Source organism: Toxotes jaculatrix, chromosome 17 (assembly GCF_017976425.1).
Source record: "Toxotes jaculatrix isolate fToxJac2 chromosome 17, fToxJac2.pri, whole genome shotgun sequence".
Classification (NCBI taxonomy): domain Eukaryota; kingdom Metazoa; phylum Chordata; class Actinopteri; family Toxotidae; genus Toxotes; species Toxotes jaculatrix.
The window spans coordinates 6113005-6133336 of NC_054410.1; the positions used below are offsets into that span (position 1 = coordinate 6113005).

The window sequence follows — 20332 nt, forward strand, 5'->3', positions numbered from 1 at the left end:
AACACTGCCTACTCCTCTTTTGGAAAAGGGGAAAAGGGAAATGGGAGTGCATGCGCCCCTGCGGACTGCCCCACCACTTGCCAACAAGCTTTCCCGCCTGGCCTGGGCTGACTGTGAAATCCACAGGCTGGCCACAGAAAAAAAAATTGCTGCCTTCAAGTGCTGCTCCTTAGACTTGCAACTAAGAATACAGCTATGAAGATTCTACAGGCCAGAAAATGCTTGAAATAAGTTAGGTCATATCCTACCATGCAAAAGGGTAGAGTGTTTAAAAGGCGGTCCAAATGACCACACTCGAAGGCAAAAGAAGCCTGTGGCCATAGAGAGTGGCAAAACATGATCAGTTTTAGAAAAGGGTATAACTGTGTACACTTGTGGACAATATCTCCTCAAAAGCATTCATGATTGTGCTTGGTTGTACAAATGAAAAGTGACAGAAATAATTATGTGAAAAATGAGAAAAGACAGCCTGAGAGAGAAGTTCAGTTTCTGCATATTTTCTTAATTTGACAAGCAGTTCATTTGAATCATAATGACAATGCTAAAATAAAACAAAACGGACTATGTGGATGGTTTTTTTTTTTTTTTTTGGAAGAAACTTGGGTACAAAAACTTGTGATATATATCCTTGCTCATTATCTGATAATTCCATACATATTTTACTAAAGACCTCATTTACCTTGAATAGTTTGTTTGCTAGTAGTTTGAGGAATACTGTTACAATGAAAATGAGCTAGGGAGGCAGAATAAAGAGAAAACGCGGTTAACTTACGCTCAGACATCAACAGAGCAAAAGAGAATCAAATCAAAAAGAATAAAATAGTTTTTACGTCTGTAATAACTTTGTGGTCTCGCCAGTTGCGATATTTCCTATAACACTGAAGTACACACGAGGAGGCGTGGTGGTGGGCGGGGCTATGCTAATAGGCAGCCGTTGACTGAATAGATGCTCCCAGCCTGCGAGAGTCGAGCAGGACACTTGCTGTGGGAGAGAGGAACCGGAGGACGAAGACAGAGTGGACGCCGCTCCGGACACACAAAACAGATCACTTTCACTCGAGCCACAACATCCAAAAATGGCTTCAAAGTGTCCCAAGTGTGAGAAGACGGTGTATTTCGGTAAGTGATGCCCGCTGTGTTTGGTCCTGGCTGGTGAAATTACTTTTGGCTCATGATGGTGATCCCGCTCGTTCAGCCAAAACATGCTCTTCTCAGGGGATCGATCGTATTTTGGGGGTAACTTGCTTTAAAAAAAAAAATGTAATGCTATGGTTCTTTGATTTACAAATGCCATCAATAGTGCTTCTAATCGGATAGAAAACAGTTAGTGCCCATTCATTGAAAAAGAATTTAGATTAACCAAAAATGCTTGTTTTTCAAATGAAGTTCTGAATGTGTACATACACTACTACACACTACTTGTGTGTTTTGGACAGTGTCTCAGCAGAGTACTGTGGGATAGTAAAAGTATTTTTGTGGTGCATGTTTGACAGTAGTCTAATACTAGATCCAAAAAGCTCAATATTGCTTTTTGTTCAGTGGTGGGAAAAAATGCAAAGCTTTCCCACATTTTCCAAATAAGTCTCTCACATAGGTTAAGTTCACAGCATTTCTTAGATTAGGCATTATTTTGGGGAAAGAGTTGCTGGCAATGTAAATGATTCACAGAGGCAAACTTTGGGAGAACTAGAATAGCTGGAGAGGCAAAAGAATCGATGTAAACAAAAAGCCATGTGAGCAAATGATTAAGCAAATTCACACTTTTAAAAACCTATAAAAGGCCTTTAATCTAATGTGAGAGAAAACATGCCCTCTCTGCGCTGTCTTCACAAAACTGGATGAATGATTTATCTTATTTTGATGCTGATCTGTGCCATTTTTAATTTGTTGTGTTTGATAAACACCCAAGCCTGGCAGTTGGCGTTGGAGGATTGCCATTGCCAGAGAGTGCAGAAATGCCATATGCTGAGATTGCCCACTCACAGAGGAGCACAGCAACATCATGCTGCGTCAGTGGGATGAAAACCTGTAAACATGCATCTTTTTCATCCTGTTAAAAACAAAGGTGGGAAAACAGAACGCCCACTTGGGAGAAGAGCTTTGACTCACACCTTGTCACAACGAGGAACCGCATCTTATATCTCCTATAACAGATGTTTACAGTGAATGAAATGCACACAGACAGGAGCAAAGCAGAAGATTAAAGGAGCTTAGACTGTGATGAGATAAACAAAAATTTACATTGCTGCTTTTGAATCTGAAGGCTGGGACCAGTTCGGTTTATGTTTATGGAACATGCTGCTGTCCTGGTGAACCTTGAGTGATCCTGTGGTTATGTTTGGCCACATGCTGGGAACAAAAAATATTCGTTCCTCGGCGAACGAGGAACGAATCATCTTTTCTACACTTCACAGCGCACATCAGAGCTGTCACGGGGGTCAAAATCAATTATGTGAGTGGATGGAAGTCCTCTTACGTAACAGGAGTGGCAGCAAACATCACAGCTGCTGCTCATACTATGGGTCCCGAGAGTCATTGGCATAGAATAATATCTGCACAAATAAGATTCATTTTCCTCCAATACAGATTTTATCCACGTCTCAGTATTCAATTTGCACCGTAGCCTTAATTCGCTGCAGCGAGTGAGTCACCGCGCTTCTGTGATGTATGTTGTTTTTTTTATGTAACATACTGAGAGCCAGCCTAGTTGAGTTATTTTTGGTTGGGGTGTGTCTTGTTGGGTGGAGAGCGATGAGGATGATGATGAAGCCAGCATGGGTGGAACTGGCTGCACACGTCAAACAGGAGAGGAGGTGGAAAAGGAGGCCAGGTGTTAATGGCAATATTAATGTTTTAGTCATTGCAAGGGAGGCAGAGAAACTTATGACAAGTCATGGGAGAGGTCAGGGAGGGAGAACAGTTCAGCCTGTGCTGCTGCCCACAGCCTGAAGCATCAACATGATGTCAGTGATGAATTTCAGATATTGTAGAATGAGCTCAGCAGCTCCACCTACATACATCCTCCTCTCAGCCACTTGACTCTCCGGAGACTCAAGAAATCCAGTGTTGAGGTGAAATTTCAAGTCTGCAGAACAGTTAAAGCAGGAAAGCAGGCATGAATATCCTGCGTCTGATCTACACCAGGACATGTGTTATTGATCGAGAAAATTGTCTGTTTCCCGTCCCTCTTTGCTCCCATTTTTCCTTCTTGTGGTGGAGGTTCGTGGTGTGCTATATAGAGCGGTGATTGGCCCACCCTGCAGTTATCCACCTGGTCCCCCAGCTGGTGTTGCCCAATATTGGATTTTGCAGGCAAGGCATTCAACACTTGACTTTCCTCTTCTTTACTTCTGCAAAAAAAAAAGGGGTCATCAAATGGTGGTGGTGAGCCACAGTCTGGGATGGAAACTCATTTGGTTTCATTATTTTCCGTCTGTTACTTTAACGGGCAGCTGTTTTATAGTGGTGACGCTTCACTTTCATTGCCACCAAAGGCAAATGTTGCCTGTTGCTGCCATTCCTGCTGACTTTTAAATGTCTAGAGTGTTGCAAAGTTATTTTCTGAAATCCAAATGAACGGCAGCAAAAAGAAAAAAAAAAAAAAAAGGAAACCTTCACTTGTTGCTGGTTTTGCCAACATCTTAATTGTAGGGCTGAATTCAAATTCCCAACGTCCACACTGTGGCCTCGCATCTGTTTGTCCTTGCGGTACAGAGGCGCTTATAATACACCAGGGACTATTTGCTGACATGTGACCCGACCCAATGGAAATACGTTGTTAGCATGTGAGAGAGCCCATGCAGAACACAACACAGCACGGCTCACTAAATCTCCCAGCTCCAGACCCAAATTCAGCTGAGCGATCCAGCTCTTGTTCATGACAAATGGGAGCAATGCATCTTTGTGCAGCTAAGTGAATAAACAAGAACTTAATAGGAACTAATGGTGCACTGCTGTGAGTTTCTCTTTCATTCACCAATTCCTCTCTGGCTCTCTTTCCTCTTCTTCACTTACTTGGTGTTGCCTCAGGCCATGAATTCCTCTTCCCTGGATTTTTCTTTTCTTTTTAGCTACAAGAACTGGGAGAAATGGGACGAGATGGCTCCCCTTTATTTAAACGGAGACTCTCCAAGTGCCTCATGCATTATAATGAGAAACGACATCTCTATTCACACAAGGCTCTTTCTGTCTCTGTGCACGTTTGTCGTTCCAGCGAGGCAGAATACCTTCGCCCTCTCAGCCTGGCGATACGGAGCGGTGCACTGTTTCCCACACACTTCTTTTTTTTATCCCACTTTTACCCCAAACATCCACACAATACCCTTTTTTCTTTCCCCTCTTTTCTGTCAACGCTAGAGTACCCTGTTTTCCACTTGGCTGCCCAGTAGGCTGTGTGAATGTGCCTTGTCAGTTATGTAACATCATTTCTTGAGTCGTTGCCTCCTGTTCGGTGCCATTGCATAACCTGCCAGATACTGTGCACCAGTCAGTGAGGGTCCTTTTCTCTGCCATTTTGAGGCACAAATATGATCCTGTAATGGAGATGGCATTAAGCCCCCCCCTATCCACCTCTGACTCCCTCCCCAACACAGGTGCAACCATTTCACCTTCCAGCAAAATGACCTGTTAGATAACAGCACAGAGGAACAAAGTTGGCTGTGTTCAGTTCACCCAAATGACTTGTACTCTATAGGCTCAAGATCGGCCTTTAAAGTTCTTACTTGAAGTGTATTGGATAAAACACATTAAATTTGATGTTAGATTATAAATCAAAAAAAAGGATGAGACAGAATTAGGCCAAAGTTTTTGGGGAAAAAAAATATAAGAAACAACAAAAGATTCACAAAACTGCACATGCTTATAAATTGCTAGGATGCAGTATACTAAATTACAAACATGTTAACAACATTACAAGAACATTAATCTTTTAGCCTGGTATCCTTCTGTGAAATTTTCTATGCTTGAGATTTTTGAGTTACACAGATTCACCCAGCACATCCTGAAAGCGATGCAGAAAACCAAAGCCAGCACACGCATGCATGTCCTGTGATGCAGCAGACAACAGTGGAGCTCATTAGTTCATTATTACGACTTTAGTCGTCTTCCTCTTAATTAGAACAATGTGACAGCGCATGGTTTGTTTGGGTGCACTGTAAACAGACGCACAAGTTTCTCTTCCTTTGTCGTGTTTCTGACAGTTGCCGCTCAAGGCGAGTTTGCTGCCCTACAACAGTGTATGAAGGCCATTGTAGGTAAAAAAAAAATTACAGAGCCAGGGAAGAAAACCAAAGAAAAGTGTTTCTCTTTAGTTTTCTTCAAGGAGCCAAATTGCTTCACTTTACACAGACGCTTCAGGTAAACAGGGAAAGCCACATCCCATTTAAATCATTAAGACTGAAACCTTAAGAATTATAACTTAAACTCTTTAATCTTGAAGTTACTTTTTGTTAACAGTTTTTAGGGGAATTACTTCTCTGCACAGTGTTCTCATGTAGACAGTCAAATTTTATTACACCGGTTTATGAGACTCAGATGATTTCACTTAAAGGAGTTAAAGCACTTCAGCATTTTGTGTTCCTGTCATATGATGTCTACTCTTCAAGGGCTGATGATCCAATTACCTTAGGCTAGACCTGAAGGTGCAATTCCGCTGATACAGGCCTGCTTCCTCTTTTGAAGACATGGTCCACTACTCTGTAAGCGAGTCATGCACACCAGATCTTTTCCCTATAGCTGGGACACAGTGTCCCGACCAGCTAGAGAGAAGATGCGGTGTGGAGTAAGCAGGCTCAGGGGTTCAGGGTGGGCGAACGAGTCACCGGGGCAGGGACTGTGGAGTAGCGCTTTGCCTGCGGCTCCTCTGACCAGCGCAGACAGGATGCGAGTTAACTGCAGCCCATTTACGTCAGCCAGCAGGATTCACAAGGTCGGCCTCTTTCATTCACAGAGGGAGGAGGGGGGTGAGGGGGGAGAAAGGGAGAAAGCCTGGGGAGGAAACCTCGCCTTGGCCGAGGCGACAGACAACCTCCAAAGCTAAGTTTTGCCACAGGGTTGCATCAGCCACAGGCAGAGACTGATCCAAATATGTGCTTCGTAGAGGCCCTTCAGCATCGGCCTCCACCCTGCACAGTCAGCGTGAGCACCACAGGGAGCTGCACGCACACAGTGACCCCGAACAAATCAATTCTAATGTTCAACAACACACCACTGCTGGGGTTAACCCACTTTTAGTTAACACAGAGCTAGCAGAGGATAAGCTGTTAAAGCTCCGAAACTTCCTTTTCGCAAATTTCACCTGTTTTTAAAAAACATTTTCAACAGCGTATCAAGTATGGATGGACCATTACGATGGACCTTATACCTCAGCTGGAAATTCTTTCAAAGTCACTTCCCTCGGTGGAGTCGAATGCCCCTGTGTGCCCGACTGAATGGCCATTGTCTTTAAGTTAAGCAAAAGGTCACAAACGCTCGAGGGTGTTTGTACTCCAGAGAGCAGAATAGTAAGAGGATGCAGTGAAGGAAACACAGGCTGCTTGTTTTTTCCTTTCTTATATTTCTCCTGAGAGTCGAACCAGGTTTTTCACTAGATGTACCTCCCATGTTTGACTCCTGCTTTGCCTTAGGGGCCTCCAGTCAGTCAGCAGTCAGTCAGTGAGTCAGGTGTACGGTGTTTATTAGGACGTGCAGTTATCACACTGCTGTGACAAAAGCCAAAAAGGCAAAACACCCGCGTGGACTCAGCTGTCACTGATGGATGAAGGGAATGAGAAAGAGGTTGGTGAGGAGGAACTGTGTGTGTGTGTGTGTCTGTTGGTGGGAGTGTATTGGACGGGTTTATTGTAGGGAAGGCTGAGCAGATGGGTCCACGTTACCAGAGGGAGCAACAGAACGGACTCCAGCCAAGCGAGATTTAGAAATATTTACACTAACACTGGTTACATCATAAACATTACAAAGAGACTTGAGCTTAATTTGGCCCGAGTTATGAGAATAGAGCTACAAACTGTACGTTTTTACCTATCAGTGGGCGCTTCGATGATTGTATTTACCCTCATGCTCAATTAAAGCGTGATGCGTCTGTGCACGCCGCTCTTAGAGCTGTTAAACATCCAGAAACAGAAGCCTTTACAGTTGCTGCTGATTTGATCTGGTTGTAGACTCGAGCTCCTGCAGCGTCTGTGTTGTTGTCCCCCTTTGTCAAACGCATTAGATTTCCCCCCGTTGCACCCTGATCAAATTATTGAGTGATAAGAGAGCACCCATATGAGATTTCAGAGCCCAACCCCCCCCCTTGCCGCGTTGCATTCTGGGAGTTCAGCTGTGGAAATGTTGTTTAGTAACTTGTACTAATGCGTGTTTATCTGTTATGACTTTGAGTAAGACTGAGGAGAGATTTCCTCTCGACCCGGGGTGAAACTCCGTCCATCGTCAGGCTCTGGTGTTTCTCTCCTGTAACTGTTGACAATTAAGCAACCGTAATTAAGTCATTTGGAGAAATGGGCCAATAATGTTTTCCCTCTTAAGACCCCTTGTTAAAGGCCTGTTGCTTAATGTTCTGTCCGATTACAGTGTGTTTGTAGACCATTTGCTGCAGGCAGAGGGACTCTGTCTGGGCGTAATTGGTTTCACTCTTAATACGACCTGAAGTGTAAGTGCATCATGTAACAGAACAAACAAAATAAATCGAATCATAGCCTGCTCGAAGTCCTCTGATGTCTCCCCTCTCTGATATCCTTGCAAGCAGAACAGATTCTGTTACCCTCTACAATATCACGAGTAATTTGTTTTCAAAGATCCTGAATCTATTTGATGTTGAATTGCTGTTTTTTCCTTTTGCATTAGATGCCTCATGACTTCAATATCAGACACCACAGCTTCCCTATTGAATTCTAATATTTTGGCTCCTGATAAATCACAGTCCTATGGACTCATATCATGGATAATTTGGATAATTGGAACAGTCAGAAAAGCTAAATAAAATATGACTTAGTGCTTTCTCATCAGTTATGGTCTGTTACAGTTATCAGAGTACTGTACATCTTTATCTTTGTATTTATGAAATGAACTATGGTTGTGTAAAGCGGAACTAAGTTTTATCATATGAAATCTGAACCATGATTCAATTTCAGTTTCTGTGTTGTTGTTTTTTTCCCACTTATTAACATAAAACCTAAATCACATAAAACCTTAACCTAAACCACTTACTCATGCCTTGGGTTTTGAATGGTACAAAGCACGGTGTTGCTAACACAATGCCATTTGCGTTGGGAGTCCATTTTCTTACACTTGAGCCTGTTTGGTAATTTCCTGACTCAAAATCAGTTCAGCTGTGCTGAGGTGGGTGGAGTGCCACATCAGTTTTGGTACTTATTTCTACATGATACTAAACTTCTGTTGCTGTTTGCTCAGATCCCACCTTATTTATGCGGCTTGGGTTGACCAGCACGCACACAGAGACTCTTCACAGCCACAGAAACACTTTCAAGTGCCAGTTTTGCCTCCTTTACTTTGATTAATGTTCAGTAACATCAGTGAAACCAAGCGATTGTAAACACTGAGGCTGAATCTGTAAGAATAGGAGCCAGCAGCAGCAGCAGCAGCAGCAGGCTGTCTCAGTGATTCAGACCATATTGACAATGCAATCAGAGAAGTCGACTGTGGACTGAAGGGCTTAGACCAGGAATTTACAAATGAAGTTAAGCAGCTTACAGTGGTGCAGGTATCATATGGTTATGGTGATGACCTCTGACCAGTACTCTGCTTCAATTATTTGTCCTGTTCTGTCGCCTGGCGCTCAGTGTTCCTGCAGGGGCATCGTCTGTCAGTCAGTCACTACTTCACAGGAATAATTCATCTTATCTTAACAATGGCATCAATGTGAAATCACACAAAAAAATTGAATAGAGATGAACTGAAACTCTACAGCAGTGATTTTTTTTTTTCCAAAGCTGGTCCACTGTTTACATTAAATCACGGGGGAATCCTTTGTTGTGTGCTTTGGAGTGAGGCGAATTGCAGGCTGTCGCGAGAGAAAACAGCTCGGCTAAAAGAATTTGGCGCATCCTCCTCAGTGTTGACAATGTAAATGTGAATTTCCAGAGCGACTTCCCTGTGAACAGGAGCTTGTTTGTTCACACACGTGCGAGCATTTACCCTCACGTTGTTCCTGTAACGAGGTAAAGGAAGATGAGGCGGCATTTCACTCGCCTCGTTTGTGCCCACATATGTGCTATTTTTGGGATCCAGAGAACGGACTGTCTGTGAGTCCCCTGTTGCAGTCGTTGCGTAATTTTTATTTAGATCTTTATTTTTTTTTGCATCCATGTAAAATGCCAACCCAGATGCATATTTTCTGGATTTAGTTCAGCAGTCGGGGCTATATGAAGGATAACAAGCATAGAGGCTGGCTGAGAGCTGGGGGTGTAAACATCTGTGCCAGATGCAGATCCCCTCCAACCTCCCCCACTCTATAACTCCCACCACACATAATACAGATAGACAGGCTCACCCCTCTTACAATAACAACTACCCTTTAAAACAGGGAGCTGTTAAACAGTGGACCTTGTTACTACGTACACAGACACAGCAAGACACAGAGGAATGAGGACGTGCTGGTGAGACTCTGACGCCTGTGTCCATTCATACGCTGACGTTTCAGATCTGTCTGGAGGTGTGTCTACGTTCATGAGCCCGTCAGTCACAGATATACACACACATGCACACACTGAATACTCAACACATGGGCGAGGGTCATGTAAACAACATATTCTGTTTAGATATTCTATTTTAGGCCTTATTCTGAATTTAGCATTTTCCGAATAAGACACGTGGGATGTGACAATATTATTCCAGCTTTAGGAGCATTTTTTTGGACATCTAAACAGCTCATACTGAATACGCATCTTAATATTAGTGGAACGCTTTCTTTAGTCATGTCAGCTTAGTAGGAATATGGTCTGTTTTTGGAATAAACCGGCAAAAACCGGAATATATTGTGCATGTAAACATAGTGATTGATGACACACTGGCAGGGCTCCTTTAGTCCATTTATGCAGCCTATATTTAACACTGTAGAGGTGTCAGGAGGTGTATGGTTATCCTCAGATTTAGGAGGAAATAAATCACACACACTCACACTCAGAGCAGACAGGTTAAGCCCCTGCTGGTTCCACTTGTACTGTCACTAAACATCATCTGAAGGTGTTTAAAGAGAAACTTAGGAGCCTAATTTTACACAGGAAAATCTAATTCTGCAAATTTACACTGAAGGTAAACGCCAGTTCTTTGCATGGTGAAATATTGAATGAGAATTGCAGTTGAAGCAGTTGTAGCATGAGGTCAGCCATAGTTTGGCAGCTCTCAGGGCCCAACACACAATTAGGTTCAGGACTCCTGCAGAGAATTAGAATTTCCTTTTAACTCTAGTGGTGTCTGGGGGTTTTGCAGCCATCCTCTGATTTATGAGTAAATTATTGATTTCCAGAGTGATTTATTCCAGGCTTTTTACTTTGAATAACAGTATCTTTAAGAGTGATTTAACATTTCCGGCGGTCTCTTCTGGCCAAGTCAGCATTCCTCTGCTCTCAAGTGTTGATGGGAGGCTCCCACGCTTCACCCTTCACTCCGCACCCCATCCTCAGCTATTCTCCAGGGTCTTGTTGTTGGCCATTTGTCTCAGTGCCATTTGTAAATTGACAGGGAGAACTGACAGTGAAACTGATTGGAGAGTAAACAGAAATCTCTGCAGGGGGGAATCGGATTTCATAGATGCTGCGAGGAATTTTCCACTCGATACACATGGCATAGTTGTTGTCATTCACGTCAAATCAAATGAACATTACTATTATTCGAAAAAAAGGTGAATTTGGTGCAAGGGGAAGAGAATATAGAGACATGTTACCGAAAAAAAATCACAAAATGCACACATAAAAGGAACGATTAAAAAAAAAAGACAGTGTTGTCTTTTAAGGTAAAGATCTTTTAGGATAAAGAGTCCAAGGTCCAGTCCATGTCCAGTCGTTTTTGGAAGCGTTATAAGAATTTTTTTAATGCAAGAAGCTACCAGATTCATGTTATCCTTTTTGTGACATCCATATTTAGTCATGATTTGTCTTCCAGTATCATTTTTCTTATTTTGCGCTCCATGCTGTTCAGAAACTGACTCTCAAATCTCAGACGTCTGGTTCGATGGCGGTGGCCTTAACAGGTTACAGTACATGCAGGAAAGCGGCTGAAGAGCGGAAGAACAGGAGGAAGCAATCGTCTGCATGCCTGCATACATGTTGTACGTGTGTGCATATGTTTGTATGTGTTTGACTGAAGGTATGTAGGAAACAGACTCCAGTTTCCGGCTATTTGTGCCCTGCCTTGATAAGAGAAGGTGTTTCCTCTGCTGCCTGCTCGACTCCTTAGGGTCCATTGTGTGGAGGCAGCAGAGATTTATTATTGGAAAGAGCATAATTAGGGTCCTTTTGCTTGTCTGGGGGCGCGGTCGGTGTGGGAGGCTGGAGAGAAAGGGGACGGAAATGGGGTTGAGGGGCTGTCTGCAGAAGGAGGGGTGTACTGTAAGCCGGGGGATGGGTGTGTGTGTGTTTGGTGGGGTAACACAAAGGATCTGGGTTAGATGTGGGCACCCCCCGCTGCTCCAGCTGGACTGGGACTCACGCCACTGTCTGTCTGTCCCACAGTGACATCACGACAGCATCCTGTGTGGTACACAGGCATTCCCAGTATCCCCCCACCCCCACTCAGAAAACAATCACTCAGTAGACACGATGACAGGATTTCCATGGAGGCACAGCAGCCCAGAGATACAGTGCACAAGCTAAACGTTATTTTAGAGAGTGAAGCAATGAGGGGACGTCACTCTGCTCTGCGACGAGTGATTGAACACTTGGCACATTATAACATATACAAAGCCCGACACAAGTGAAGGAGAAAACAAAGGCTGTTGTTCAGAGTAATGTATATAAATGCTGCTTTATGTGAGTGTTTGCACTCATCCCCATTCTGCCGTCTCTGTCTTTTGTCTTTCATGTGCAGCTGAAAAGGTGTCATCGCTGGGGAAAGACTGGCACAAGTTGTGTCTCAAGTGCGACCGCTGCAACAAGCTTCTCAACGCCGGAGGCCACGCTGAGGTCGGTGCGACACCACAGTCCTGTCCTTTCAACACTAAAATGATTTCTTATCTTCATTATCATCTTATCATCATCAATAAATCTCTCCATTGTGTTAAACACAGCCTATCTAATCTGTGATGAGAAGTTACATCAAGACAGAGCTTTTTTTTGAGGAGTCACACGCCAAAAACAAACAAACAACTAAATTAAATGATTATCCAAGTTGTCAGTTGTCAATTAGTTTTTTATTATGTGTCACAAACTATTGATCAGAGATATTGGAAGTCCAAAGGGTCCAGCCTCTTGCTTAAAACCACTCGAGCTTTGAATTTAAACACAGGCTTTTTCATTGAAGAACAGTTTTGCCATTCACTGTGTATTTCACCATTTAATTACACTGTGAAGAACAGTTTTGCCATTCACAGTGTAATTAAATGGTGAAATAAAGGAAAAGCCACAAAATGTGACTTCTAACGCCACAGCTGGGGCAGTGACACGGATTCTTTCCAGCCTGTATAGCCGTGTGCATGGAAACTAAACATCCAACTAACTAACGAGACGTCACTAACATCGCCTGAGGTGGGAGTTCACTTGTCACTGAGGCCATTCATGCTAACATTGCATGCACTCAGCGGTGCTAAAAATGTCCACCAAATGGCTTCTGCTATACTCTTCATAGACTTCATAGACTTTTCCCTCTGTTCATTTGAGCTTTGCCATATATTGTTTTTTTCTTCTTCACAAATATCAGTACATTAGAGTCGATCACACGGGGTCAAAGGCCAGCAAACCCTGTGCCATCGTTTTCATTGACTTTCACTGTGAAATCTAATGAGGGGAAGTCAGTGCTGCCCGGTTATGTATTGACTTATTGACAGACTTTATCTACAGCGAATCCTCAGTGAAAAATGTAAACAGTTCAGCAGATGTTGTGGCTTTTCGCTGTTCCAGTGTTTTAACCTATGGGAAGTGATAGTTTATTACACAATAGCACTGTGCAAGTTCTTATTAAAAAGCCATATCCGCAATTACATGCCAGGGAGGAAACGCAGCATTACAGCGGGAAAGCATCTTTTAAAATTTAAGCATATTTCGCAAGGTTATTTCATTTCACAGACCACGTGCGTTTTGCACAGGAAATTGCTGAGTGAATGTCCTTTTTCCTGCCTGGCAGCATCTGTCAATACGGTTTGTCCTTGTGGGAATTTTAACCCCCTTAGCGCTACAGGACGAGTTGCTTTCAGATCCTTTTTTTTTTCCTCTCTGTGTTACATAATCAGACTGCAATATCGCGTCGGAACATAGATTCCCCCAGCTGTGACCCTCGAACAAGCGCTTCTCGCTATCTGGCACCATCACCCTGGGGATTTTCTTATCGTGCCCCTTTTATTTTGCCCTCTATGACCCAGCCAGCAATTCAATTCTCACCCCCTCTCCCTCTCTCTCTCTCTCTGTACATGGTGAATATCACTCACACACTTTTCCGGGTCTCCCGCCTCTTTTCTGTGTGCAAGGAGGATGTGATCTCAGCCCCTTTGTACACAAAAGCATTTTCCCTGCAAACCCCAAAGGATGCTGCTGCTGCTGTTTAATCTCTGCATGATTACAGTAATGTAGTCACACGATATCTCTGAGGCCTGCTCGCGCTCTCTCTCTCGGCACCACCACCCTCTTCTCCCCCTCCATCCTTTCTTTCTGTGGACGGGATCCAAATCCCGCCCTGGGCTGCAGCGCCGTGCCACGGGCCTGACTTTAGTTGGAAAAATTCGTTGCTCGATCATCGTCATGGAAACAGAGTGAGGCTGAGAGACATTACATATTTTGAAAAAAAAAAAGAAGAAAGCTTGTAAAGCAACTGTGGGATTGTCTGAGAGGGTGTTTGATGTCATCTTAGGCCTGGTATGCAGAAGGTTATGAACCTCAGAGCAGTAATGGCTGCCTCTTTTAGAAAAGTCGGGGGGTGGGGGGGCCGGATGAAGCCCAGTGCGGCCTGTCATCTGTGGCCTAAAGGAGGGCAGCAGCCTCCTGAGGCTGATGGCAGAGAGCCAGGCGGGAAAATACAAGGTGACAAGTGTCCACTGTTGACCCTGAGCAGATCATGGCTGTATTAACCCTTAGCACCTGATGAGCACAGTGTGTCTGTTTTGTATACCCTAACTGATGGCACCTTGGAAAAGCCTAACATTTTTGTAAAACAACTAACAGCTTGTAGACTTTGCCCTACGTCTGTAAATAGAGGAAGTGAAAAGCAGAATAAAAACAGCAAGGCCTGGGAAGACTGGGCCAAATTCATCTGCTCATGAAGCAGATGTGATATGACTGAAAGGTCCAGAACAGCTAATAAATGGCCCTGTGGGTGAGGTTGTCTTGTCCACGGCTGTTTCTAGGGTCAAAAGTCAGCTCTGGAGCTTAATCTGGAGCTTAATCCATAAATTCACTGTGGAATCATATAAAAATGTGTATAACTTAAACTCTTGCCTCATAATCATCATGTCTGAACTGGGTTGTGTTTTCAGTATCAGAAGTCAGCCGCATGATGTACTGCATGTACTTCTCGGTCAACAGTGGAAACAAGAACCGCTCCAAGAACCTCAAGTCAAGTCTCTGAAAAGCCTAATTTATCCCTGAAATAACTAACAGCTAAGACATGTAATGACTTTGCTGTAAGTTTGTTAAGAAAAAAAAAAAAGAAAAAAGGAAGTTAAAAGCAGAACAACAACCGTCAGGGGTTCAGAGTAGACACTGAAACAATGGAGCGCAGAGGAGGAGGATGAGGAGGAGGAGGAAGGGGAGTAAGGTTAGGTGAATAGATGGAGAAGACAGATTTCAGTGTCAGGATGTGGGAAGTTAACTGCCGGCAACAGAGTGGGCTGTGCGGCAGCGATGGATAATCCATTTTTAGGGTTCCTACGGCAGACTGTTAACAGACCACTCAGTTCGCTTGACAACGAAGGCCCGTGTGTCCTGTCCTGAGAAAGTCGTCAGTGCTTAGTTACGGCCTGGCGTCTGTCCCCCAAGCCTTCACGGATCTCATAAATGTCAAACAGGATGTGTGAAAGGAGTGCGTGGCTGCTTTAACAGTAGCTGATCCTGTCACGGCTAATGCATTATTAAAGGTGAGAGAAGAATCCTTTTCACTGCCGCTCCGTCTTCTGAAGACGGAAAAGGAGCTCGTGTGGCCAAAGCAGAAGTGTCCACTTGTTTAACGCCCACTTTATCCCTTACCACCCAGGGCCTGGACTCTTGCCCATTCCATTTGCTTGGTTCCTCTCATGTATGGGCATTAGGCTCTGGACCAGTGGCCACCCTGGCCCTCAGCCCTTATCCCCTACCCAAGCCGGTCACATGCTCCTGCAATGATCGCCACATTCCCAGCATGCATCAGCAACAGGCCATCTATGTCTCAGACTGTGTTTTTTTTCCCCTCTTCAAATGGCGGGCAGTCATGCAGGTTGCAGTGAAGCGTGGTGATGGATTCATCAACACATACCGGTTTCTTGGATACAGCCGGTGTCATTATTATGTGTTGAAGCAACCTGTGACAATGACATCATCATTTCGCAGCCGTGAGGTGGAAAAAAAAAATTCCTGTTTCCGTTTTTGGACTCATTTTCTACATCTCCTCCTCTTTCCACAAAAAAAATCAAAACCGAAATACGTCAGAAAAATGTGTTAAAGATATGACTTCTCATGGATGTCATGGTTCAATTTTCTCATCTGCGTCATCAGGTTTTTTTTTCTCTTACAAGTCTTTTGAGTTTGTTTTATCTGTATTTCATGGTGTGTTTCTGTGTCTCCCACAGCACGATGGAAGGCCCTACTGCCACAAACCGTGCTATGCTGCCCTCTTTGGGCCAAAAGGTGAAGTAAACATCATTTTGTTCAACAAATAACACTTCACATTTACACAACAACAAACACAAACATGTAGATGTATGTCAGGTTATGGACTAAAAATGATTTATGCATCAATAAAGAAATAAGTAAAGGTTCAAATGTTGGCATGCTCCAGCCTAATCAACCAAACACAGGACATAAATAACCACAAAATGAAAACAACATAAAATTATATTCCTCAATAAAATAGTTAACGGTATCCAAACATCAACAAGATTCAAATAAATTAAATATATTTATAAATTAAAACATTTACTTGCTTATTTTGTTTTTAGTTAAACAAAATAAGAAAAGTTAGTCAGTGAAAGTGCAGGTTTCTGTGCCTCAGTGCTGACTTTTTCTTTCTGCGTTCTGTCTTTTTTTTTTTTTTTTTTTTTTTTTTAAAGGTGTGAACATTGGTGGAGCAGGCTCTTACGTGTATGATACTCCCGCCAACAACAACCCTTCTTCTGTGGATTCAGCCCCAAAAGCTGACGAGAAGCGAGTGTACGCACCGAAGGCACCATCAAAAGGTAAATAAGAAACGTGTGCGTGCATTCATACTGTGCGCACTGTACATCGTTGCTCTATCAGCATGTGTTGATGCGGAGGAGCTGCTTGATACCGGCGTTTTTTTTTCCACTAAGATTTGGGTGTTTTCAACAAGCTGTTGGTCAGAAGGAAAGCTGCTGCTGACTCAATGATAACGCCATCGATACGCAAAGTCTCCTGGGACTTGAGGGGGATTTTCTCAGACATATTGGGCAGGGATTTCCCAGAACACACCCTGTCAGCAGCAACAAAATCATTATAATGTTCTTCTGTGTGAATTAATCTCTGCTGTGCAGTTTCCAGTTAGTGGCTGTTGTTGAAGCCAGAAAACTTAATTTAATATTTATATATATTTGTAACTTCTCTTTAGCTAAATTCTTTCAGTGTGTTTGGGCTAAAATTTGGAAGGTCACCAGATGATCTTTGAAATCCAGCATTTATTAATTTTATTAAACAGAAGAATGGGTCAGTCATTCAGTATTTTAGTACAAATTGCATAAAGAACAAAGTCTGTTAGCTACAGTTAAATCTGCATGTTTAATGCCAGAATAAAACCAGCCCAAACCAGTGTTCTCCCTTTGGCACCACCTACAGTTCACAAAGCAGTATTACATGTAGTCAAACATCTGTGCTCTGCCATGATTGGCTCCTGTAGGAGGGAGTGAGAGAAGTGTTTTAACTTGGCAACCAGAATATCTAAATGGGCAACATTGCCCTTTTTACTCAGTAATTCCCCCTTGAAACGTATAAAAACTGTTTAGTACCTGGCTCAATTTGATTTTTATTCCTTCACATTATTAGTACAATGAATTTAGCACCTAACTGGAAAGATTAGTGGTCATTTATGGAACCATTTGCAACCTCCAGCTTTTCCAGTGTTGTAATGTGTGTGTGTGTAATGTGTTGGCAGCTGGCAGCATCACCACTTTTTCTGGAGAAGCCAACCTGTGTCCTCGATGCAACAAGAAGGTGTATTTTGGTAAGTATTTCCACACTTCGAGGAAACACGGGTGAGGAAAAGGGTTGTAGGAATAGGTGTGAATGTGCAAAGTGGTTGCCATGGTGTCTCACAGGTGTATGTGTGTGTGTGTTTATCGCAATAGCTGAGAAGGTGACATCACTGGGCAAGGACTGGCATCGACCTTGTCTGCGCTGTGAGAGGTGCAGCAAGACTCTGGCTGCTGGCAGCCACGCAGAGGTGAGGAAAAAGAAATGTGAAAAGATTTGATAGAATTACTGAAAAGAAGAAGAAGGGACAGAAATGTCCAGGGAGAAAAAAAAGCCCAGTAGAAATGAATGGAAGACGTCAAAACAGACTGAAAGACTGAAAATACATGATATATACTGATATATATGACCTGAACTTACAGGTCACTTCAGTGACCATTATGTAGCTACTATAATAAAGGCTTGTATAACTTTTGCACCTTGACCATTTTGGAGCAGAAAAATTATGCTTTTATTCTGTTAATGTTTTTTTTTTTTTTTTTTTTTTTAATTCCAGCACGACGGCCAGCCTTACTGCCACAAACCATGCTACGCTGTTCTCTTTGGGCCCAAAGGTAACCGCTAGGGGGTGCTGTCAACCCACCAATTTATCAGCTACACTTGAAACAGAATGTGGTTATGCCTGAGCACTTGATCCGAGCTGCACACGTTGCACAAAATAAGTGTTACTCGACGGTCATTTCATGCTTCTTGAGCTTGAGGATGACCATTACAGGACATGTTTTGCAGCCTCTCCTGCTCTTGTTGTACCTCCTCTTGCCCCCCCTCCTTTCTTAACCTCTGATACCCACTGCTCTCCCTGTGGTTTTTCCAGGCGTGAACACTGGTGGTGTGGGCAGCTACATCTATGACAAGGAGCCCAGTGCAGTGACCCAGCCTTGAACCTTTGTCCCCTCAGCCTCATCCCTCTTCTCTACACAACACTGACCATCAACCACAGTATTATTTGTAGCCTTTTTTTTTTTCTCTTCCCCACCTGTGCGTTCATACCTGAGACGACCAGCCCCCTGCTCCAGATTCTTTCCCCCTGTATGCTGACCCACTTCCAGCAGCTCCAGGTCAGATGATACACTGATCACAAATGCTGCCTAGACATGTGATATATATATATGTATATGTATTTTGCTCCAGGAGATCCCTCAGCAGAGCCACATCCAGCATTTGACGATTGACTCACTATCGGTTAAATAATCTCAACCATTTTTGCCATGTTTACACATTTATAAATGTATGTCAACACTTTAAATGTCACTACAATAAAACATTAAAGTCTTATATTTCAATTTTGCTCCACAACAGCAGACAGTGTGAGGATGTTTTGACATGATGTATGTTTAAAAAAAAAAAAAAAAAAAATCAGATGGAAAGTGAATCTCAGGTGTGGAAAGGTCCATTGTGCTGACAACCAGAGGAATTTCTCCTCGGAGGCTGCTGCACGCACAGGTGGTGCTCAGGACGAGCCCGTTGCCAATAAAAAAAAAAAATAAATCTGTATTTTACAAATGCCATATTTATAGTTTGGCTGCCTGACAACATTCCTTATGTGAAAAAGAGAAAAGAAGTCCGAGCATATTGTATAAAAAGGTGGGAAAGCGAATATCTGAGGCGACTGTTACATGATTTTCAACAAATCCGTGAGGCTGTACTGAGACTTTGTACTTTTGAGCGTATGCTAATAACCAGTTTTATGGCAGAATCTGGATTATAAAATATGTTGCGTTAATAAATAACATAAACATTTTGTCCCAGCTGTTTTATATAACACTGTTTTTAAAGCGAGGCAGAATGTGGGTGAAGTTTTGGGAAGACTGGGCTGTGATTTGCCAGGGGGAGAAACGTGTATTTATTGCTTTAATTCAAGTCCTTTAAATTTCCATTAGCCATTGTACTACTACCCTTTATGGGACTGATCATGGAGGAGGTAAAATGAGGCGACGTAAGCTGTATAATTCTCTGTGATCAAGATTTTTTATTGTTATTTTCAGATAAATAACCCTGCTGTTATTTTCCAACTGATGACACGCTGTTTGAAGTATTATATATTTTTTTGCCATTAGCAGAAACAGTAGCTTAGCTGGTAGAAACAGAGACAGGACACTGCAGACAAGTCATTCATTTAAGAATGTGCATTCTAGTATCATTGTATGACTGTTACTGTGTTTGTTTATTACCTGTTGTGCGTCATAGGGCTTTGTAGACACCGCAGGGCTCACTGTTTGTAGAACTGAAACGCTGCACTTCAGCCCTGCTGCATTCGTCTTTTTAATCCCTCGAATAAATATTTCAGAAACTCTTCATCTGTGTCACTATGATTATTGTTTGATGGATTATGAACTCCTCCTTCTGTTTATGAGTTTCAATAAACAAACATTACACGTGATGTGAGTTTGTGGGTTTTGTTGTCTTAATTATGGTTTATTTGCTTTGATGTGACTGGATTGAAAGTAAAAAATCATAATTAGCATCAACAGAGCTGCAGTGAAGACGGCCCTGTAGTCACTCTCAGTCTGACCTATACATGTACATGTACATACACTACAAGCTTCTTCAAATAATGAGGCCTGTTAAAAGCACTTAAAGTCTTGTGAATGGGGGGGGGGGGGGGGGGGGGGGGGGCACTAGCAAAACTGGGAAATGTGCTGCTCTACTTGTTCAAATTATACCATCAAGCTACAACAGTACACAAGTGAATATGTGAAGCACTGAATGATAAACGTCATTACAAAAGCATAGCGAGCGCGCGCAGCAGGCTCTCCCTGAATGAATCACTGGGTTGC

The 20332-nt window shown here is 43.0% G+C and overlaps 1 protein-coding gene across 1 annotated transcript; it reads left to right on the plus strand.

The window, feature by feature from the left end:
• Nucleotides 1–973: 973 nt before the first annotated feature.
• crip2 (cysteine-rich protein 2) lies at nt 974–19850 on the plus strand. The gene is made up of 8 exons (XM_041061223.1): nt 974–1119; nt 12043–12137; nt 15923–15980; nt 16403–16528; nt 17458–17526; nt 17651–17745; nt 18052–18109; nt 18370–19850. Exons 1-8 carry the CDS (start codon nt 1077–1079, stop codon nt 18435–18437), a joined length of 612 nt encoding a protein of 203 aa, XP_040917157.1. The 5' UTR covers nt 974–1076; the 3' UTR covers nt 18438–19850.
• The last annotated feature ends 482 nt before the right edge of the window (nt 19851–20332 follow it).

Excerpts from the sequence above, each read along its gene's own strand:
- crip2 (XM_041061223.1), top strand. The coding sequence starts at position 1,077 with ATGGCTTCAAAGTGTCCCAAGTGTGAGAAGACGGTGTATTTCG. Across the intron at positions 15,981-16,402 it reads TGCCCTCTTTGGGCCAAAAG|GTGTGAACATTGGTGGAGCA; the intron begins GTGAAGTAAACA and ends TTTTTTTTAAAG. Across the intron at positions 17,527-17,650 it reads CAACAAGAAGGTGTATTTTG|CTGAGAAGGTGACATCACTG; the intron begins GTAAGTATTTCC and ends TTATCGCAATAG.